The sequence below is a fragment of the Danio rerio genome, chromosome 16 (assembly GCF_052040795.2).
Source record: "Danio rerio strain M-AB ecotype USA chromosome 16, GRCz13ab, whole genome shotgun sequence".
Classification (NCBI taxonomy): domain Eukaryota; kingdom Metazoa; phylum Chordata; class Actinopteri; order Cypriniformes; family Danionidae; genus Danio; species Danio rerio.
Window position 1 is genome coordinate 17868368 of NC_141036.1, and position 24831 is coordinate 17893198.

The 24831-nt window shown below is 35.5% G+C and overlaps 1 protein-coding gene across 4 annotated transcripts in view; it reads right to left on the minus strand.

The window, feature by feature from the left end:
• zyx (zyxin) overlaps positions 1-24831 on the minus strand; it is a 47031-nt gene that overhangs the window by 11099 nt on the left and 11101 nt on the right. For all 4 annotated transcript variants that reach the window (XR_015510572.1, XR_015510571.1, XM_087286032.1 and 1 more), the window contains 4 exon segments: positions 13420-13645; positions 11252-11496; positions 2793-2888; positions 985-1527 (listed from right to left, as the gene is read on the minus strand). Coding sequence is in view for 2 of the 4 variants with exons in the window: in XM_087286032.1 (XP_087142158.1) it covers positions 985-1527; positions 2793-2888; positions 11252-11496; positions 13420-13639 (1104 nt within the window). In the remaining 2 variants the exon portion in view is untranslated.

Consider the following 24831-nt stretch of genomic DNA (forward strand, 5'->3'; position numbering starts at 1 on the left):
GTGAATAAGCCCTTATTACACTGCCAGTCATATGCCAAATGCTCAGAGCCTGTAAGATTTTTTTTATGTTTTGAAAGTAGTCTCTCATGCTAACTTTTATTATTAATATTATTTTCAACTAACCTTGAGAAGGTTAGAATACATTTACAGAAAGACCATTTAAATCTGACGATACCAAAGACCTCCCTTTAATGTTAACACACTTTATGCTTTTTAAATAACTCATAGCTGCCTATACGCTGCATTACATCTTATTTCTAATGTAAAATCATAATGCACAGTTATTTAAGAAAAACAGCTAAATTAAAAGGCATAGTCCTTCCAAAACTGCAAACAGTCATAATTTAATCAAACCGTTATTTTGTTACAAACCTATTTCAGTTTGAAAGAGAAAGAGAAGGGGGATATAACTTGGCAGAAGAACTAAATTTTAGGAGGTTGAAAACAAGGACAACTTTAAAAAAAGTTTGTGTATTTCTGTCTGTGGTGGGAAACTATGGAACAGTATAGATCATACTCTCAAAAAAATGTCAGGATAATAATCAGTTTTAAAAAGTTAAAAGCATAAATATATATTATTAAATGAATATAATAATGAATAGAGGTATTTGAAAGAATGAAATGAGAAAGATTTGATGAAATTTTAATTAATGGCTATTTGCGGTACAACGATTTTTTTGGGGTCTATGTTACAAAATGTAAAGGTAAAAATGAAATCAATCATATAATTTGTCAAAGATGCCAAAAGGATAAAATATGTCTCATGTAAAAAGAAGAGATAAGCAAAAAAAGAAATAAGTTTAAGTAAAAGACAAATGATGTATGTGGTAATGGTGTGGGAAAATAATAAGCTTGTGCTTCATCCCACTCCATTTTCAACCATGTTGAAATGTATTTTTTGTTAATGATATTTTATGTCTAATATTTCTGTTCGAAAATGAAGAAATCAAATCAAATAAAAAAATCTAAATCACCTAAACCCACCTTTGAAGGAACATTGTTTCCTGCTGGTCTGTTGAACGTGGAGACAGGTGATGTTTTAGGAGCAGCAGAAGAAGGTGGAGCAAAGCTTTGATGACTGCCAATGGGAGATGTTTCAGAGTGATTGAAAGCAGGTGTGGGAATATTGGCTGGCGGAGGAATAGGGGCAGGAGGAGCTGCAGGAGGAGGTGGTGGAAAAGTGCTTTGGGGAGGGCTTTTAACAGTGTGGTTAAACCCTCTTGCTCCTCCAGAAGGTGCGGGACTAACTGTTTTGGAAGCCAAATTTGTACTTAGCTGACTGGGAGGAAAGTTGGTTTTTGGAGCAACAGCTGGGCCTTTAGCCACTGACTGTACAGGAGCAGGGACAGACGCTGTGCTCAGATTGGCTGGTCGTGTTCGGGCACGTAGCTCTTCAGCCCATGGAGCAGGAGGAGGATGATCCTGCAGCTCAGGAGGGGGCAGAAAGGAAAGGGCAGGCTTTGGGGCGGTTGGTGGTGGTCCTGGTGCTGGCTTTGGTGCTGGTGCTGATGCAAATTGGCTGGGTAACTAAAAACATATACAGAGACACACGCGTTAAACATCTGAATCAAAGGCGGAAGTTAAAACTCTTGCAAAATCTTAAAACTGTGGCAACAGAATGTTGCAAGATTTGATTTCAAAGTAATTCTGGGAAATGGAATCATTATATTTTTATATACTGCTTTTTTTTTTTTTTTTTTTACTTTATTCAACAATGTCCTTATATATGATAAAATACTAACAGGGCAACAATATACAACCAAGTAAAGAATAGAAATTTGCTTTCTAAAGTAAATATCTGTTTGTATATATATGGTTTCTTATTAAACAAAGTTCAAATTAATTTAGATTTATATTACATTTCACATTTTGAGTAAACATGCAATTTTTTAAATGTTATATTTAATTTAAAAATTAAATTAAAAATTTAAAAATTTCCCTTGTGTGATTTTTATGGCAGAATGAAAGTCAGTTTTTAAGCAAGTGAAGAGTATGTAAATGATGACTGTTTTTGCTCTATCTATCTATCTGTCGTCCGTCCATCCGTCCGTCTATGTATCTAAAAAAATTGTATTTCCCAGATAATGTTTAACAGAGCAAGGACATTTTCAGTGTGTCTGGAGAAAGTCTTGTTTTATTTTGGCTAGAATAAAAGTAGTTTTTAATTTTTAAACACCATTTTAAGATCAAAATTATTAGCCCCTTTAAGCTATTTTTTTTCTATAGTCTACAGAACAAACCATAGTTATACAAAAACTGGCCTAATTACTCTAACCTGCATAGTTACCCTAATTAACCTAATCAAGCCTTTAAATGTCACATTAAGCTGTATAGAAGTGTCTTAAAAATATCTAGTCAAATATTATTTACTGTCATCATGGCAAAGATAAAAAAATCTGCTATTATAGATAAGTTATTAAAGTTATTAAAACTATTATGTATTGAAATGTGTTGAAAAAATCTTTCTGTTAAACAAAAATTGGGGAAAAAATAAATAGGGGGGCTAATAATTAAGGGGGGTAATAATTCTGATTTAAACTAATATTTTTTTTTCTAGAAAAAGATATTTATATGTATATGTATATGTGTGTGTGTGTGTGTGTGTGTGTGTATATATATATATATATATATATATATATATATATATATATATATATATATATATATATATATATATAAAACATTAAGAAACATATTTCCTTTCTGCTCAACATGGTTCCATTTCCATGGTTCAAAAATGAAATAAGTTTAATTTAAAAGAACTCAGGATTAGTTAAATGCCGTGTTTTTACCTTAGGGTTGAAAGGTCCACTAGTCTCCATCTCTGATAACATATCAGTCAAAGAGCCTAACTGCCTATCAAAACTTGTCTGTTTCTCGAACAGCCTCTATGGAGAACAGAACAAGACAAAGTGTGAGTGAGAATTTGAAGGAAAAAAAACACTTTTGAGACTAGACGAGTGTGAAGCGTAGGACAGGTCTGAGAGTATGCGTTTTATAACAGGAAAGGGTGAATCAGCTGTGAAATTAGATTTAGTGTTGGAAATAGGACAACAGTGTATAAATGTGAAGCAATAAAAAGGGTGGGGCAGTACAAAACAATAAAAAAATGAATATGTCAAACAGAAAAAGCAGAGATGGAGCTCAGAAACAATCCATAAATTATCACAATTGTAAAAAACGGAATATAAATGCAAATAAATAAATGTGCCTGTGATTACATGAATGCCTAGTTAAAGCCATAAGATATAATTATCTGAGAAAATAAAAGAGTAGAATGTGCATGCGAATCCGCAATGAGAGGGGGATAATGGTCTCAGAAACTGGGAAGAGCTGAGAAATAAATTACAGTCTTGCTCTAAGAAAACCACAGCACAGTACAATCACTAGGCATGACAATCAACAGCCTAAAACTTAGAAAACATTTGAGATCAGACACCATGACCGAATAGTTGTTTAAATTCATTTAAAAGCAAAATATAATCTTTAACAATTATTAGGCTGGCTTGTCAAAGCCAACCTATTGTTTTCATATTTAAAATTATTATTAGGCTGGCTTGTCAAAGCCAACCTACTGAAATCCTATTTAAGCTTAATATTATATTTTTTATTATTCTTCTGAGACAAAAAATAAACTATCACCTCCTAGAGGTTTTTAGCTATGACCACCAGACTATGAAATATTTTGACTCGGGTTGCTATATGTTTTCCGACTGATCCGACTTTCGGTTTTCCAAAAAACGTCCCGGGACTGTCGGAAAAATCCCATACACTTAACATTGGACCAAACTTTGTGACCTTATAACTCTGCGTCAGACTGTCACACAGACTTCTAACTGGGCTCATTTAAATCAGACTACCTAACTGCCAATAACTGATCACCTTTAAACTTTCTGGCCACGCCCTAGCAACCACTTTTGGACCCTAGAAACTGTCCCATAGACATACATTCAAAATACTCTCATTGGCTTAACAATGGATCAAACTGACTGTCCTGTCCATCAGATTGTCTTACAGAATAATGGCTGAGTTCATTTAACTCAGACTACCAAACTGCCAATCACCGATGAGCTTTAAACGTTCTAGCCACACCCTATTTGGGGGGGGGGGGGGGATGTTAAAGGTGCAGTAGGTGATTGTCTTCAGAAACATTTTTTGTTGTGCTGGTTGAAAGTCTCTTCATAGTCCAATAGTAATGATTACAGTAAATGATCTAAATGTGTTTATATGTATTTTTATATTCTGGGTAAGGAATAAAACTAAAAAATGTCATCCAATTAAATAGAGTCGGACCGAAATCTCCCATAATTCCGATAAGCAGGTCTGTCAGCAAATGTAGATTCGGACTTCTGCGCATCTGTACACGCAGATACGCCATTTGCGCGTGCCCATCTACATAAGCGGCTGCGCAGTCACGAGACGGACTGGGAGAAATCAAATGAAATCAAATAAAAACCTAAATCAAAATTGGAGTTACTTTAGCACGCTGGAGGAAGGACGACACCATGGCTGAAGTATGACTGTTAGACATGTAATGTTCTGTTTTAAAACTATTTTAGTCAGGCTAAGCTTATGTTAGATTGTGTTCTGTTATGAATGACTTATATCCACAGACGTGTTGTTCAGCCACTGAAATCTCCCGGTGAAAGATTGATGTGATTATTTTCAGTTTCATAAGGTCCTTTTACAGCATCGATAATGTAGATTTATATTTAGTTTAACAACAAAACATCTGAAGAACTAGGTGGGATGCGGTGGAGAGAGGGGTGTGCAATGTTTTTAAGGACCGGGCGAGAGATGCACAATTTCCGGGAGATTATCATTCATATGCAGGAATCCAAGAGTGTCTATGCATTTGCGGCATGCACCAGCAACTTTAGAGACACTTGGGATGTCTGCTAGAATCATGCTAATTCATGCTAGAATCATGCCAAAAACATGCAAATTCATGTCAGAATCATGCTAATAACATGCTAATCTACGCTAGAATCATGCTAATAACATGCTAAATCATGCTAGAATCATGCTAACAACATGCTAACAACATGCTCATTTGTACTAGAATCATGCTAATTACATGCCAATTCATGCTAGAATCATGCTAATGACATGCTAATTCATGCTAGAATCCTGCTAATGACATGTTAAGTCATGCTAGAATCATGCTTATTCATGCTAGAATAATGCTACTAACATACTAATCTTTCTATCTGTCTGTCTGTCTATCTATCTATTTATACTTTCCAAACTGTTTTAAACTAAAACTATTACCAACAGGATTTGTCAAGCCAGTCTTAAAGTTTGTCTCGATGAACTTTACTGTGTAGTTAAATATATAATACTTGTAATAATAATAGTAGCAATTACAAATCTCGGACAATTACGAGTATGTTTTTCATTGATATTTAGATACATTTTTCATCTTTGTGCACCTTTAAAGGGCCATGACACCCCCCACTTTCGGTTAAAGTCTACTTCAGAATTTTTTCAAAAGATGCATGATTAATGGGCGTGGAGCTCCGCGAGCATAGGGCAGGAGTGGGCGTGGCCAGCAGGGGAGAAGGGGAGCGAATAACTGTTGTTGACAGTTAGCTCACAAAATGAGACACAAACCGTGAGGAGACGCATGAGTTTATAGTTCAAAAAGTTAAAATGCAAAGAAATAAACAGTAATTTAATGCCCTGCTACATTTGTTATTCGTAATTTCATATACACATAACCACAGTTTATATCATTATAAAGATAAGTGTGTTCATGAAAACACTATAAATGAGGATTCTCCCTCGATCCCCGTGTCTAAATTATAGATCTTAAATGCAGACTCAGTGCAGAAGGTCTCCTGTCCTGTCTATTTTAACCATTAGCCCTGCTGGTAATATAGAGGATTTAGGCAAACACAGCAGCACAGCGATGTGTCTGAATGTGAACGAACTCCTGATAAAAGTCAACGTCCGCCATTCTTCAATTCTCGCACTGCTCTCCCGACAAAAATGCTTGCAGCACACACACAGCTTTGCTGTATGATCGGCCCTGACAAGATCGCAAGAAAAAAACATGTAACAAACCCCGTGGATCATGGAAACAAACACAATCGAGCCTTCATGAACGTCTGTGTCTCACAGCTTGCTTGAAACTGGCAGGTCTGCCTTCGGGAAGCACATGCTCTCATGAATAATTAAGCAGCCGGCTCTTCTCATAGGATAAGAAAACTCCGCTATGAATAATAATGAGAAACCAACACGTCATCATTGCACTTGCAGTACTTCGCTACATCGCTGATTTTGATGCCGCCCCAAAAATCATTTTTAACCCGGAAGCTGAAATTAGCTAACAAAAGCTCAAAATTATCCAGTTTTCCCCACACTTAAAGCTGACAGGTGCTAACATTGTCTTAACTGATGCTCAACACACACACATCTGTTAATATAAAAAAAAGAACTCCAGGGTGTCCTGAACCTCTAAAAGATGTCTAGAAAGAACATAATGTTTATGCAGTGGATTTCGCTTCTAACAGTGGGTCTGTTTGATTGAACGAGGCCCTGTGTGTGATGATGTAGCCCAATTACATCACACTCAGTAGAATAACACATCCATAAATAGAGTCAGTGCTTATATGGACATGTCAGCAGTCAGGAGGGTAACGGCGTCTTACAAGACAGCATAGTTTACAGCTGCAAACCACTTTTTTTTTTTTTACTTTCCCACCTTCTCGGATTAAACAAAGACAGTGAAAAAAATGAATGTAGAATAGTTTGTAATTGATGACATGAATGAGAAAATGAACAACTACAAAAAAATAAGCAAGTCAACGATGTGAATGATAGATCAACATTAATTTACAAATTTAGTTCTTTTACTTTTGCTTTAAAACTAATTCTGACAGGCAAAACAGAGTTCATGTGAGGTAAACCCCTTTAAGCCAAATTCAAAATCAAAATAAGTAAAACAGAATGCTCTAAAATGAACAGAAAAAAAACTACCTATTTTAGCATGAACATCAAATTGTAGGACTTTGATTGCCACTTTAAGAACAACAATGGATAATTTCTACTTCCACACATTCTACAATACAACAGCTACCAGTCTGGTATACACTGGATTAGTCTAGTGTGCATACCATGCATTTGTGAATACCGAAGTAGAATGGAAGTTCTAAGGCTAAATTAGGTTTCATCTTGTGATCCAGTGTACTTGCATGGTAGGAAAATGTGTAAAAATGTCACAAATTACTGTATAATTTGGAAAACAAAATCCACTGTGCAACACTTAACTGTGTACTTGGATGGTAACACTGCAGTAACTGTTCACTCAATATAAGATGTATGCTGGTCATTGTTTTGTGCAATGAGTGTTGTTGCATGATAATAAAGATAAAGGCACTTCCAACTTCATTTCTGAAATGTTACACATTAACTGCACTGCACAACTGCCTTAAAGGCTCAAGTATTAAACCTTGATTATTAAATATAGAGGACTGTAATAGAAGAAACATGCAAAAAATGTTTATTAACATATGAGAGTGTAGTTAACACCAACATTTGACATGTAGATACTATGTATCATGCATACATACTCTGTTGTTACATGCTACTTATAAATCTTGTTATTTTACACGTATAAGTGGCAAACTTTTTTTTTTAAAATACATTTTATTCTTTGATTTTTAAATTATTTTATTTTTGGTTTCACCACGTTCCTTTCATTTCCTTACTTTGGGTTTAAACTTTCACCTGATGGGGGTTGGGTAATTTGTCACTTTAGGCTTGCTCAGTTCATAAGACTGAGTTGACAGCTCAGCGCTGCATTATAGTTGAATTAAACTGGTTGCATAATTAAAGATCAAGCTAAATCAACAATAAATTAATCAGAACTAAAAAAATTAATTGATTTTCATTTTATATTAGAGTATTATTGCAGAGCTGGAATTTATCTCACATTTAATGCTGTCATTACTTCTGTTATATGGCAGTTTACTGCTGTGAAAACTTTCATTTAGTTAAAGGGGTGGTCCACTACGATATCACATTTTAAACTTTAGTCGATGTGTATTGCAGCTGTGTGAACATAAACAGCATCCCTGAATGTAATACGCTCAAAATGCAATGCAAAGGGAGACAATCTAAAGCGAGCGAGCCAGGGCGAGCCAAGGCCAGTCGCATTTCCACTGTCATTTCCGGGGCATAATCGGGCCAAAGCGGGGCTTTCTTGGGGCCAGCGGCCTGCCTTTCTCGGCCTGCCAAATACCTTGGACCAAAGAGGGCCGGCTGGGGCTTTGGGGCGAAGTGAAAGGAGAGGCGGGCACAGTTTTCCGAGTGCACACGAGTACATGCGCCAAACAAATAAATAAATAAGGGAAAGAAAACATCTAGCCTTATAGGCTGGGGTCTTTTTAGCGTATGATCGCCCTTATGTTTCCCTTTTAAATGTAAGGCTGTTGCATAAAATATTAAAGTAGTTAATTTATAAGTGACTTTTCTTTGCTGTGTCCTCCTTGATGTTTCAATAACGCATAATAATCTTTACACCATATTAAAGACACAGCAGACAGTAAAGGTTGTCGAGAGTTTTTGTAAAGTTTAAAAGGTGTGTTTGTGCGCGTTTAGATGCCTGCATGTGAATGTGAGACCGCAAAAGAGTGCTCCCTTCACAGCTCTGTTGATGCCGTGAGCGGCTTTTTTCTTTTTTTAAATTTATTTTGGAGATAATACACAATATGAACAAAACAGAAATACATAAAACTTTACAAATTACGTTTCCACTTTTGTAGGCTCAACACAATAGTGTCATATCTTGATGAAATAGCCTAAGCTATATTGAAATAATTTTAATAATTAATAAAATAAAATCGCATAAAATAAATAAACCAATTTAAAACAAATAAGAGCTAGCTATAACAATTTAGGTACTATATACAAATCAAACTGTTTTAAAGCCATATTAAACTTTCATTTTACAAAAGCCTGTCTGAAACACTGGAGAAGGTTTTAAATATTATTCCTAAAGCATTTGGATACGATTATATGAATCAAAGCATTCAAACAGAGCATTTTTGGGGTGAGTGAAAGCAGAAACTAAGCTAACTAAGCTACCTTTCTGTCATCCAGCTGCGCAGCGCCACTTTACAGACGCATCGGGGGAAAACTGCAAAAACAAAATGTGTTCTGTGTCCTCAAACAAGTGTTTATGTTTTTTATATGACATGGTAAAATTTAAAAAGGAAATTTTAAAAACAATAAGAGCTTTATTAGTGCATAGCTGCTGAGCGTAATGAAATATAGGCTTTATTTTATTACTTGCTCTTATGTGCTGAAATACTTAACACTTTCCTTTACTTAAGATATAATAAGCAACATCTTTAAATAAAGGGGAATCACCTATTAAGTGTCATAAAGCCTATAGGGAAAAATTCATGTTTCAGTTCTCTCCAGAGCATTGACAGCTTCTATCTAAATGAGAATGTTATAAAATAAATTTTATACAGAGTTAATAGTGGAGAATTTTTGTGGTCTTTTATTATGGATGATGCGCTCCCTGCACTGCGTCCCTCTGTTAGTAGCAAGACTACTTGATTTCGATGCCAACAGTCAGTCGGTAAGTATATGAATATGATGAATGAGAACACACAGGTATGTGCATATAGACATATAAAGTACTGCTGTACAGTAACGGGTCATTTGTTTGTTTTGGTTGTCTTTATTTGAATTGTTTCGTGATGATGCCATGCTGTGCTTTAACTGCCTGATTCCCGCTGAAATGGGCGGGTTGTGTGATGTTTGATTCGGGGGACGTTCTGGGGGCGGGGTTGCAAGCTGCAAGCTACTAGCCCGACAGTGGAAACACAACATGATTTCAGCCTCACTGCTCAACCTCCCGGGCGATTGGCCCTGCCCGACCCGATAAAAGCCCTGGCTCGCACTGGCCCAACAGTGGAAAAGCAGCTATTGGCTTTTACAGGGTTAGCTTAGCAAAGACTACAGTAAAAAAATTCGGGGACTACAAAAAATATATCCGGGCTAGCAAGATCACAAGGACTTCATGTTACGTGCATTCACCTCACGCCCACACCCTTCATAGCAAAGGGGGGTGGCCAGAGGCACTGTAATGATAAAGCAGAGAAAGCTAAAATGCCTTCCAAATTTTATTTTACAGAGCTTGTTCCGTTTCTGTATTTGGGCTTCCAAAGGACACGACACAAAGAGAGAAGTACTTAGTTTAATTTTAATTATGTTCCAGCGAATAATGTAAAAAACATATATGGTGCTAGCATTTGACAAAGGAGAACTTCCAGAATCTCAGTTCAGTGCTGGATTCGGCTAAAACTCTTTCATCAGATGAAGCTGTGGATTGTGAGCCTCAACCTGTAAGTATTTTATTTGTTAAAATTGATCAATTACATGCACAGTTTATAGCGTTAACAGTATGCTGTAGCGAGGACGTAAAAACAGATCAAAAGAACGGGAAATGCTGTTTGGCACCACTAACAATTCAGCAACAAATTCATATTCATCAGTCAACCTGCCGCAAAGACTTACAATCTTTAGCAGCACTGCAGTGTCTTTCTATGCATATCTCTATAAGCAGCTGCTTTTCATGTGTTCTACATCTTAAAAACAAATTCACAAAAGATATGAGAATGTTTTATATTACTTGCACATGCTCCTTTGAAAATATGTGAAAGACACTCAGATTTTAATTTAGAAAGCAGGCGTAAGCTGTGGGCTCTTTATTTCTGTCTAATTCAGGCAGCTAACACTGCTAACGGCTGCTCTGAGCCTCTGACTGGACTGTTTACAAAACACAAAAACTTGTGCTTGTAGGGGCGTGACGTGGAGCTGATCCACGAATCACAGCACATTATGTTAGGACCAATCAGAACCTCTTGAGGGCGAGTCTTTCAGAGGAACTAGGACATATAACAGTCGTTTTCATGTTAGCAGAGTGGCAGTATAAAATCAAAGTAATATATATAAAAAAATTACGTGATTTTCTACAAGTGAAGCATGAGCACACATTGCATTGCATCTTACAAACACACTGTGGACCACCCATTTAAAACAAATGGTGTGCCTTACTAGTTAGAATAAAGTTTAAATGAGGACAAAAGGTTTTAATGAGGACAAAACTGCGGTCAGTATAGTTTAAAAAGTATTTTAATTTCAAAGAAACAATAATAAGAAAGTCATAAAGCTTGAGAAAGACATAAAGACAAGTAAAAACTTGTTAAGAATAAATTAGAATATACAAACATACCTGCGAGTTGATACCTGCACCATTTTCAGGGACAGGAGGAGGTGGAGGTGGGGGTGGAGGGAAGCAGGCAGAAGGAACAGAGGTAAGCTCCTCAGGAGGTGGAGGGAGGTGAAGGTCTTCTGCGACTGGGGGAGGGGCTGGGAATGAAGGAGGGGCATCAGATACAGGGTGAGTGATTTGGCATTCTGGAGGTGGGGCTGGGAGTTCGGCATCATCCAGCGGAGGAGGAGGAGGGGGTGGAAAGTCTAATAAATAGAGCCAGTAAATTTCATTACACTTGCATCAATTCACAAAGACAAAACAGTCCTATTCACGACAACACAGAGCATGACAGAATAGCTTATTTACATACTGCATGTACATTAGCATACATCATGAGAAAAAACATGTCTTTAATTCATTAGGTATGCCATCAAACAAAGACCAATTTTTTTTTTAATTTTAGTTTGTGTGTGTGTGTGTGTGTGTGTGTGTGTGTATTTACATTAGGGTGATAATTCGATAACGATAATTATCAAAATATATAATTTTTTGATAAAACAATAATGACAGTTTGATAACTTCTCAATAATATTTACGGACTATGCGTAACGCTGCTCAGGCATTTTGCAGCCTGCCTTTCCGGATGGCGCACGCAGTATAAAAGTGTACAGACAGTGTTAGTTACACTTGAAGGAGTAAGAAAAAAAGTCACAAACATTGTTGACAAGAAACGTCACTAGACTTCAGTAGTTTAAATAGTATAGTAATTCTGCTGGGGAGAGTTACTACAACCATGCAATCTGTTACAGCAATTGAAAAGACAAACAAATCTTTAAAAAAAACAAGTAAAGTCTGCGTTCTCATAAGCACACATGATTGGTTTGTAATATAATTATATAATTACTACATAAATTAAATTTAGGGCCCCGCAGTTTACACAATATGGTAGTCTCTCTTGGCTTAGTCCTTGCCCTAATGGGGTCGTCACAGCGGAATGAACTGCTAGTTGCTCTGACATTTAAATTATGTGGTGGATGCAATCTCTGCTGCAATTGTGGAATCAAAGCATAACCTCCTAGGGCTTAGTGGCCACATACGTGGGCAGCACATTTTAGCTCTTAAGTGGCTATTTAAAATACTTTGAATGTTTTATATTTTGTTACAGACATACAGTATTATCCTGTAACTGTTTTGCAGCATATAAAATGTCCCAAACACAATTTTTAACTGTACAAAATGGAAATAAAAATGTTTTTACTCTGATTGTCAAAACATTTATTTATTTTTGTTTTAAATGTTAATTTTGCATTACAAAAAAAGTCAGGAAAAAGTGTTTTATGTAAATTCGGATCATGAGTTCACATATATGGACATAATACTTTTTTTCTAAAAGTACATCATATGAAAAGATGATACTTAGATTTTTATTCTACTTAGGTTCCAATAAGCCCAAATAGAAAAGAGAAATAAAAAAAAAATGCATGTAAAAACACCTTGGGCCTTAAGAGGTTAAAATAAAAATGTTGTGTATGTTCCTGAATTTGGCAAGTATGGATGACAATTTAGATGATTGCGGATCTAAATCTGAACACCTAATCAAACTGTGATGTGCTTCAAATTAGTGTCTGTGAATATTAACCACAGAACACTTTAAACTTCCTTTTCAAAGCTTCTCTAAATTATAATTGAGAGAACTTATCCTATTATGTACATCCTAATTTGACACCAACTTTACAACAGCGTTTCAAAAAAAAAGTTAGGTTTAACATGAAAAAAAAGGAGACAGAAATACATGCTTATTACTTTTGTACAAATGAATGTACGTCTAAAAATAATATTAATGTTATTACTATTATTAGAAATAATAATTTGTTCTTCATTATTTTATTTTTACCAGGAACAATATGTATTTTGTGCAAGATTCTTTCATAGTATTTCTTAAATTGGACTATTTTGTAAATGAGAAATTTGTTTTTAAATTAAACAAGTTCTATTACAGTATACAGGAGGGCACGAAAATTTAGCTCTATAAGTTCAGGATAAATTTTACTTAATTACATCTATATAATTTTGTGTCCTTTATTAGAATAATAATGTATGCAAATTAATTATAAAACTTAAAACTAAAAATTTAAAACAATGGCACTGACTAGAAATAACATCATCTTTCATAGTAATAGCCTCACCATAACTGAGGGATGAGGGGGGTGGGGGAACCTCTCCAACTCGTCCAATTACACCAGTGCTTACAAATGATGAAGGCTGTGATGGGGCAATCTGTGCTTTGGGACGTGGAGGAGCCACAGATGCAAACTTTTTGGGTTGGTTGTAAAATGAAGGAGCAGTAACTTTAAGAGAGACAGAGGAAGTGACCACAATGGGCTTGCCGCTGCTGGAGTCAGACATCTTGATCTGAAAATGACAACAACATGCAGTCAGTGAAGTGTTTCAGATCAAATTAAGGCACAGTTATATATATATATATATATATATATATATATATATATATATATATATATATATATATATATATATATATATATATATATATATATATATATATATATATATATATATATATATATATTTGTTAGTAGTCTGTAGCTCTAGTGTCTGTGTCTGAGACAGCTTTGCATGTGCAGAATTGATTCTCAGGAGAGCTTCGCAGCTTAGTCATCCATTTTGGTTAAATTTAGACGAGCTCTCCTATACATTGCCAGCTTTAAAACCCTAATCATTAGCAAGAAATCACTATTCAATATTTTTTTGCATTATACAGCAACATATGTCTGGTATACATGTTCAAAACCACAACCAGGTTGAGCTGGGCAATAAATCATAATAAATATCGTAAACACAAATGAGCAAAGCTGGGATTGTCACGCACATCTTTTCAGGGAAGCATGTATTAAATAATAGTAAATCCCAATACAAGGCAGCCCAGGAAATCCCCACAACATTGCATTATAAAAAAAGATTTAACGGCTTTCTTTTAGTGTGACTTAGCTGAACAATATATCGTTTAAGCATCAATTTTGTAATGTGTGTATCTGAAATTGTCACATTGCAGGATTAGATTATTAGATCATTAAAGATTAAAACAAATATATTACTATTTTTGGAATTATTTATATAATGGTGACCATGCTATTTTACTTTTGACTGATCAATTTCTGTACTTCAACACTGTTAGACTCCTCAGAAAAACACTGTTTATTTAATCATTTATGCTTGTAATTTATTATAATTTATATTAAAAAACACTTGATTTTCTCAGTAAATCTAAATGAACAAAATCCTTCCAAAAAGAGCTATTTAAATCATCTGGTGAAATCATATTTATATCGGAGTTTGTATTGCAGTAAACAAAATATCGTAAAATATAGATTTTCCAAAATTGTGCATCCCTAGCCTGACTAATACATCAAACACTACAAAATCTTCTCACAGACAAATGTATTTCACAGAGCTGTAGTTCCCCGGAGAAGCTACACAAATGGCTTTCATTAACACAAAATAATAAATCTCAATGTCATTTTCATCTGATTAAATTTTCTGTGTGGCAAATACTGCTTCATATGAAAGCATGTGCTGGAGGTTTACTAGGACTGCCATTAATGACAAAAATGCATGAAAATGACCTTGACTACTTGCCCAGACATACTAATGAGGGATGTAGAAGTAACTTTACTATCAATTTAGGGAACTAAATAAGTACGGTAGATAGTAACCTGTTCAGTCATAACCAAGTTCCTCTTATTGCCCAGTCCAGTTTTCATAAATACTTTGGATCAGCGAGTTACAACAAGAAAGTCCTTTACTAAAACACTGCAAATGCAATTTTCAGAGATGCCAGTTGTAGAAATCTTAGGCAATTTTACACTGCCTATTCATACTCCTTTCACATCTATTCTTAAGTTTGGTTTCAAGTCTCACTTTCCAAAATTGGACATGTTTCTAAACTGCAAAAACCAGAAGTTTAAAACAAACTCTGACTTGGAGAGGTACAGAAGGGTATGCAGAGCAGTGGGTACTATACACTGATATACTGCTAAAGTGCCCTCATCCACCTCACAACATTTGAAATGCTTCACCTATTTTACTTCATTAGTTTATCTTGACTAGCAATAATGGTTTCTCTTTTAGTCTTGTCAAATCGCCTTAATTAAAAATGTGATGATAATTTATGTTGTACCACCACCAATGAGTTATGACAACACTAAGACCCGATCCCAACTCCACCCCTTAAAGGCTGATTTATACTTCTGCGTCAAGCATATGCATCGGCGCTGGCTTCGAGCGATAGCATAGCTCTTGCTGGCGCTGATGCGCACCTCTCAAAAAAAAATGTAACTATACACGCAACGACACATGAAGCAAGCTCTCTAATTGGTTGGCTTGGTACCAGTGACAAGCGTGGGAGGCACTAAGATCCGCAAGCTCGATGGAGCAAGTGTTTACAAGCGTGGAGTCCCATGAAAGAGCTCCAAATGGAAACTTTTGTTTTGTGTTTATCTTATGAGTAAAGTTGTTGCATGTCTGCTGGTTCCCACCACAGAATGAGCTAGTTTTAGCTACTTGTAGCATTCATAAAAACATAATACCCACGAAGAAACTTGACACAGAGGAACATAAACCTACTGCCAGCTAGCGTCACGGAAGTGTTATTGCAGAGCAACACAAACAGCATGCAGAACTATAAATGCACGATTATGTGTAACACAGGCACAGGTCATGCCGATCACTCGACGCAGAGGTATAAATCAGCCTTTAGCCCTTACCCAATACTCTTTATCTTGAAGGCGTAGATAGCCCTTGAAAACTAAGATTTTCCAGGACCACACTCAATACCCAGAATACTGTGGCAGTAATTCCCAGAAATTTTTGGACAATTTTACAATTAAAATATATAAATATAAAAAAATTACATATATACTCTGATCTATATTACACCTACCATAATACACCTAAAACAGGGATTGCCGTAAAACTTATTGTAGGGAAGCATTTTGGTTTTCTCTGGGTAACTGCAGTTAAAAAAAAAAAAAAAAAAAAAAAAAAAACTATATCACTTATCGATTTCATTAAGACCATAATCCCAGCCATACGTGTAAAGCACAAATAATGTCTTTCAATTATGTCAAGAAAAGCGGCTACCATGCTTGAACCAGACTCCATCATTGTAAGCTGCTTGCTGTTGTGTCTGTTCCATTGCTCCATTTTTTAGATGTTTGCTCACGCTTAATTTTGCAGTCTGAAGCGCATCAAACGCACAAAACGCCTAATTTGTGCCACAGGATGTGTAATCGGATCTTTGCATTGACTTCACATCACTCACGCTTCATCTGTGTCTGCTTACAGCACAGGTTGCACAACACCCCGCCCACATGTAACGTAATGATTAGCTGTGTTCGAAACAGCATACTTCCACACTACATAGTACACTATCAGTATGCGAGCCGAGTATAGTGTTTTTTTTAATTTATTTAAAATTCATAAAATTTCAGTATGCGAGAAGTACCCGGATGACTTACTACTTCCGGCGAGATTCTGAAGTGCGCATCCCATGAAGTCCGCTATTCCATGAAGCTCCGCGAGAGAAGTCATGAATAGGAGTGAAGCGACGCAACTGATGCAGGTAAGTCACGTGACTATGACAAAATGGTGGATGTAGTATGTCCGAATTCCATTCATACATTTGATAATCATACTGTATAGAACATACTTTTATAACAGCTGAGTAGTACGTTTAAATTCAAATGCCGTACCTACTGAGTTGTAGGCGGTTTCGGATGCAGCCATTGTAAGAGAGACACTTAAATACATCACGTGTGCTGCGAATGCAACGTCAATAAGTTATGTAAAACATTTAATTGCAAAGTGAAATAAATATATTTTGATTATATGGTTTAGAATTTGATGTTTTATGAGATTATTTAATGTTTTGTAATTATTTAGGGTTTAATTGAGAATTTTGCAGATCGCAAAAATTTGCGACTTTTTATTGATTTAACGATCGCTGAATCGTGAAAAACTAGGGGTCTGCTTATTGCAACTCTGTATCATTATGATAACATAATATCGTTGCCTTCTGTGACTTCCTGAAGACAAATACCAAAGTTACCATCGTCAATCTCATATAAGGTAAGAGATCTCGATCAGGGTCACCACGTCCATAGAGGCTCAATCCACCCCACTTTGGTCCGTGATAGCTAGAGCGCCAGAGTGGTGTCCCATTTCTTAGGTGTAAATTTTGAAGTCCTTCCCCTTCACACTTCTAAGTTGTTTAATATTGTGAGACAATTTAAGGATTTACTATTTTAATTTCTAAAGCACTGACTGAGACACATGTTTATGTGAGATTTCTGGTTATTACTGGTAGCAGTGTAAATTATACTAAGTTGTTTACGGTCTAGAAGTATTTAGCTTCATAGGTTTTCAAAAATAAATGGTTTGAATATTGCTAGTTGCAATATGTTCATATAGTAAAATTAGTTATTTTTTGTCGAAATATCAAGTAAATGTTATGTGCATAACAGGATCCCTTAAAATAAGCCAAATCAGAACACACAGTCAGATACAGTTTAAAGACACAATGTCCTCTTGTTGGAGTAAATAATTTCCTTTTTGACTGTGCGTGAACAAGCAAGCTTTTCCAAACCAAGTCTATCGCGGCTGAAGTCATACCATGACTTTCCCATTAAGAGGCCTCAGAGAATGGTCAACTGAGCTTCGACTAGAAACAGTTAAAGTGGTTGAGACATGTGGATGTGATATACCGCAGAAGTATGAGCTACATGCAAATATTTAACTCAAGCATGTTTACCATTAAAACTGACAGCATTACTTCATATCCTCCTACAGCAGTGAGCCAAGTTTTATTTGACCCTGTGACTAAGTCATAACTTTTTTCCCTCTAGAGTTCTCATAATAGAGCCAGTGAACCATATCAAATACTCCTACTTTCAAAGTATGAATTACAGATGATGGCAAACACTTTAAAGGCATCAGATGCAGCCTGCACTGTCCTAACCACTTAGCTCTCTCTCCTTTAAGCCACTATTCCCTTCAGAGGGAGATGATGTATACAAGGCTTACATGACAAAAGATAATCTTTTATTCTAGCTGTACTAATTGCAGCCACATTTTTGCTATTCTATCATCATCCACACAATATGACCCACGAAATCATGCTATATGATATCATATGATAAATCTAAACTGGCAAGTTATATATATATATATATATATATATATATATATATATATATATATATATATATATATATATATATATATATATATATATATATATATATATATATATATATATGTGTGTGTGTGTGTGTGTGTGTGTGTGTATTAATACAACAGTTCTGTCTGGTTCTCGAATCTGATTGACTGATAGCCATGATATATTTAAGTAATTTCAGCACCCGAACAGCCTCTTTACCCTTTGTGTATTACTACACCCACAATCAGCCAGCAAAAAGCAGACACTACAGATCTAAAGTTTAAAAGATGTTTGCTCAGCTGTTTAACTGTCAGGTTATAATTTGAATCGAACACAGAACATGTACATATAACGCATGCGATTAATTTGAAATAATTAACGCGTAAAAAAAAATTAACACAATTAAAGCAGTTGCAGGGCAACATGCAAAGAAACATGGATAAGGCCAAAGGAGGCACTTTTTAAAGACAAGTTTCAGTATAAAAGAAATAATGTTGCATCACCAGAGTATCCAGAGCGATCATGCGTGTTGAATCTGAAAGGAGTCGCTCTGGCGCGTTGTGTGTGTGTTTGGTTGAGTGAGCTACGTATCCGAGTAGGGGCGTGTGCTCGCGAGACGTACATAAAGAGCGGTGGAGGTGAGTTGCGCGCAACATTTGTGAAGAGCCTTGGGGGCAGGGGTGGACTGGCCATCGGGAGCACCAGGACATTTCTCGGTGGCCTGATGGTCAATCTGGCCTGCCGCCGTGCCGTTGATTACCCCACCTCGACATGCCATAGGCTGCTTGCAGCTTGATGGACACCTCAAACCATGAATCAGGCGATCGCGACTACCATGAAGTCCAATCATTTCAGCGACGTACTGCCTTATTAGCAATTTGCATAGAACTTATGATACCAGCAACAACTTCAGTCAGGCAAAAACATGGAACGTAAACAGAAAGGAGGAGCAGAAGGAGCGCATGAAAAGAAGAAAATCCCTGGCCATAGAAGCAGAAAAATGCAGCAAAATCACTAGGTTCGCGACCAAGGGAGCAGGTTGGTCAGAACGCAGCACATTTATAGTTGAAGTCAGAATTATTAGCACCCCTGAATTATTAGCCCCCTTTTTATGTTTTTCTCTAATTTCTGTTGAACAGAGAAAATATTTTTACAACACATTTCTAAACATAAAAGCTTTAACAACTCATCTCTAATAACTGACTTATTTCATCTTTTGCCATGATGAGAGTACATAATATTAGACTGGATATTTTTCAAGACACTTCTACACAGCTTAAAGTGACATTTAAAGGCTCAACTAGGTTAATTAGGTTAACTATGCAGGTTAGGGTAATAAGGCAAGTTATTGTATAATGATGGTTTGTTCTGTAGACTATCGGAAAAAATTATAGCTTAAAGGGGCTAATAATTTTGTCCTTAAAATGGCTTTAAAAAACTAATAACTGCTTTTATTCTAGCTGAAATAACAAATAAGACTTTCTCCAGAAGAAAAAAAATATTACCAGACAAACTGAAAATTTTCTTGCTCTGTTAAATAACATTTGGGAAAAAATTTAAAAAGAAAAAAATTCAAAGGGGGGCTAATAATTCTGACTTCAACTGTATATAATCATTTGGCAGATTTCCGGGAGATTATTATTCATTTGCGGGCATCCGGGAGTCTCTGTGCATTTGCGATTACTCCGGCAACTTCAGGGAGACTAGGGATGTCTGGACTGGACTGTCTTAGCAACTGGATGAATGTAAAGCAGGATTAAGCAAAATTGTTTCTACCTTATAATTAATGTTCTCAACTCACAGCAATACAACTTTACAATCAGAGTAATTGTTTGTATTCAATACTTTAATGTTTTATAATTTTCCAATTTCCATATCTGCAATGCCTATTTTTTGCAGTCCACTTAGAATCAAACTTGGAAATAACTTTTTTCTTTATTGGCATTGATTGTTTTGAAATTCAAATGGCATTAACATGACCTGTGTTTTAATTTCTGTAATAATTATGGCTGTCAAGCCAGGATCTTGATGGTTTATTGTGGGTATGTTGTTTACAATAAGAAATCTGTGTTACAAGTTAAACAAAAATTTGAATAAACAATTATATTTTGAATTTAAATAGTTTTTTGTCTTGCGTTTACATTACATTTACATTACATTACATTACATTTACATTTTACATTTGAATAGCCAAAATTACACTTTTCAGTATTTTAAATGCGATTAATTTTTTTTTAAAAAGTGTGATTAATTAGTAATATTTTTAATCAATATATATATATATATATATATATCCTCTCAAACCATTTTGTAACAAGAGTGAGAGCAAGTTATTTTTGGTAAACTAACCCTTTAAGAATAATTTTACAGTATCACATAAATCTCCAGTGGATTTCATGTTCTGGCATGAGCAAAAGAGCTCCAGTTCACACAAATATTCCAGCAATGTCTGCCAATCCTTCACAACTAATTTAAGAGAAAAATGTAAGGTAACAGTTAAGGATGTTTTTATGTGGTCCACCAAACCATCTCCAAATCAGCAAAGCTCATAACAGATTCTGGATAACCTTAAGAGGCAGCACAATTTAAAACCCAAAAAAAGAGGTTTAGAGTGGGGTTTAAGTCTATTTTTGGTTCCCAGTTTTGAGTGTGCTGTGAGAGGCAGTGCAAACCCTTCACCTTGTTCTAGATGTGGAGTTTAATAATGCAGAGGTGCAAGCGTTGATTAAATATTCACATAGGACAGAAAGCAAACCATAAACCCGGAGTTGGAAGATACTATTTATTTGTGTGTGGGTGCCTACAAGGATTGAAATTGCATAAAATGTTCCAGATGATGTTTCCAATAACAGATTCTCAGCAGAGCACACGCAGAATGATGATGATTAATTCTGGCCAGTGGTTTTCTTTAGTTTAAACAAGGGTTGGCTGAGATGTATTAGGATCTTTTCAGAAATGTGTAAAGTGTCAAGCTAAAAGAAGTAATATTTTAAGAATAAATAATCCTCTAAATGTGCGATGAATTTATCCATACATATATAAATGTATAAAATATATACTAAAATATAAAATAGCCGTATGAATGATAACAAAATGATAGCAACCCTTCCAGCTCATTTTTTCCTGGCAGATGAGCAAATAATGAAAAAGGCAATTAAGAAACAATCCAATTTTAAAATGCTTATAATGAAAAATAAACACTGTTGTGCATTGGGGTGAATTATTATTAATTATTAAGATGAATGCCTTAAAGATGGGGTTTAAAGGTGCCCTATAAAGAAAATATGGGTATATGCATAGTCGAATAATAGGAGATCAGTATGGAAATGGCCATACAGTGAGCCTCAGACATTATTGTTTCCTCCTTACGTATATATTCTGAGTGTAAAACTCTGGACAAAAGACCAATCAGAACACAAAAACCAAGTGCTGCATGACCCCTGGGGCACGTCCTCATCATTTGCATATACTTTGGGTTACGTTCTACGTCATCTGGACCTGATGAGCAGCAGCATCATCAAGAGATTACTAGCCAAAACATAGACTGATCATAAATCATAAATATGCATGACCCAGGTGGTATTTGATCAGCTACAACATGTCCTAGTAAGACAACAATGAGCATTTACCTCCCTTTTATTTATTTATTTATTTATTTATTTCAATAAAAATGCTAAACAGAAAGGCATTAATACTTTAGCATTACACAAAAGACTGAGATAATAATCAATTTTCATACATGCACAATCTTTCTATCCTTATTAATAATACAAAATATATAAATAAATAAAATAACAATAATTAAACAAAATAAATGCTAAACAAATTTAAGTAGCAGGGGAGTTAAAGTTCTCAAAATATGAAACCAAAATCCTCTAATGATGAATTTAATTTCTAGCTTTTTTTTTGGTTTTTATCTCTCTTAATGTCTTCAAATATATCACAAATTCTTCTTTAAACACAACTAGTCTTGGGGAAAACAAAAAATTACATTTATAAATATAGAATTTAAATAATATCATAAAAATATTTATTATACAAGACATCTTTTAATTCTTACGTATTAGGCCAAACTTAACAATTTGCCGGAGAAGACAAGTCTTATAGATATTTAATGTTGTACCCAAACTAATACTTTGTCTCCCTGTTATTTATAAGTTTATATTTAACTTGCTATGTATGTGGGTTTTTTATTTTGAAAACAGGAGACGTGCATGAGACATTTTTATATTGCTGTTAGGATGCAAAATGCAGGATTTACAGATAATACATTTATTCCAAAGCCACCCCAAGAGGCATAAGGTATACTTACTTGCATTTTTTGTTAATTTATTGTAAAAATTAATGGGTATGTTTCAACAAACACATACAGTATAGGCCCAATCCCAATTCTATTTTTATATCCCTACCCTTCCCCTTGGCCCCAGACTGCAGAATCGTCCAGTTTCACTCAGCTCTTACGGTATTTTTTTACGGTAAAGCTGTTTCATCTGTTTATGCAGAGGTTATTATTATTCCTGGCTTGACATTGGCTGGTATAAGTTTCTGACGGTATGGATAAAAATATCACAATATCGCTGCATTGTAATGTAATTAATTAACAGCGTTTGTCCCCATTGAACATGATATATTTTATTTTTTAGGAAACATTTTATATGTTTTGGAACAGTAAACATGTCAGGCTAAATAATTAATGAATCATTGACTTCTGTCTTCATTAGTTTCAAAACACATTTATTTAGATACCTTGAAAAGGCATCTTTGGAGATCTTTCTTTCCTTTGGATATAAAGTAAGCAACTACTTTAAGTAAAATATAAACACATAAATATACATATATATTACAAATACAAAATACTTTAAAAAGAAGCGTACCCCTTTTTTATGATTTAATATTAATATTATGGTTCTTCTGATTGTGCCGGTTTAGGTTCAGTTCAAAACAATTCAGATTTTTTTTTATTATGTGTTCAAAAGTGTTATTTGGGGGGCGTTTTAAGGGTGTGTTGCTTCACATTAAAATTTGTTTCAAATTCCCGCCCAACGTAACAAGGGGGCGGAGCCAAGAGCTTCCCCGCTCAGACAGAGAGAAGCAGCAAGAATGAGAGGATCAGCATTCAGCCGTACATGTACGACTCGAACACAGACCAAGCAGAGAGTCCACAATCATTTGTGGCTTTTATATAGTTTTACAGCCAACTGCTCTAGAGTTCATTTCAATCAAGCCGAGACCACCTCGTTCAAGTGATCTCGGAGCGATTGTTTTGCCGTGGATCTGAGCGTGATTGGTGGTTTCACAAATGCCAAATGAGCAGCGCTAACTGGGCAAATGAGACAGGTTCGAAACAAAAGTCTAGATGTGAAAGCAGCCAGAATTAACTTTGAGTTTAAACCAGAGGCACCGTATGACCCGCTTAGGGCCACTACACGGAAAACCAGACACAGACATTCACTTGTTATTTAAAATGAAACTATTCAGATGGAGCTCTGTGGCGTAGCAGAAACATGAAGTGTCCCGAATCCTGGCTGGGCGCCGCGGACAGTCGCCGACTTAAAGCGACGTTGTGTGTCCCCTGATAGAAACCTATGTTTAGAATTCTAAAATGCATGGCGCTTCAGGTGTGCGACCTGCAGTCAAGTTTGTTATTTTATTTCCAATGGAGCGACACTCAAGTGAGGCAAAGGCACTCGCATCTCGGAATCATATCATAGAGCGAAATTAAGAAGTATATTGTGATATAAAATGTGTCATATCGTCCAGCCCTACGGTGAGCCGTCTGACAAAAAAGTGCACTTCTGAATCTTTCACTTACTTCGAAGACACTTCTGGCTACAATTACATGAACATCTGTAATCTAGTTATTTGCCTTAATAGACAATAATATTATTAAGGTGTTTACATGAAGTGCTTTCATGCAAGAGTTTCCTGTAATTTTCGGTGACTTTAACTGCAGTTTGACAGTTTCACTATCACTCATGAAAAATTAATTCATGCCCCCGTGACAAAGCGGGGTATTGAGACTGGTGAGAGTGTTATGCAAATTAATAACGCACACCGAATGGGGGAAAAAAAAAAAACTTTCGCATTTCGGGATGTGGGTGTGTGTCTGGTCCTTTATTGACAGCCACGTAAGTGAAACTTGTCAGAAAATATGGCGAAAAGTCCTACATGACGGTAAAAGTTTAATTGCGGTGTTTACTTCAATAATGCCAATAATATATGCATACTCTACATGTCTTAATTTCATTTCTGTTTAGTTTAGTTATGACTTTAGTCAGATTAAGGTGATCAAAAATCACTGTTTTGAGCTTATGTAAGCCTACAGTTCAAAATTCACATTTAACTGAATAAACATTTAGTAAAC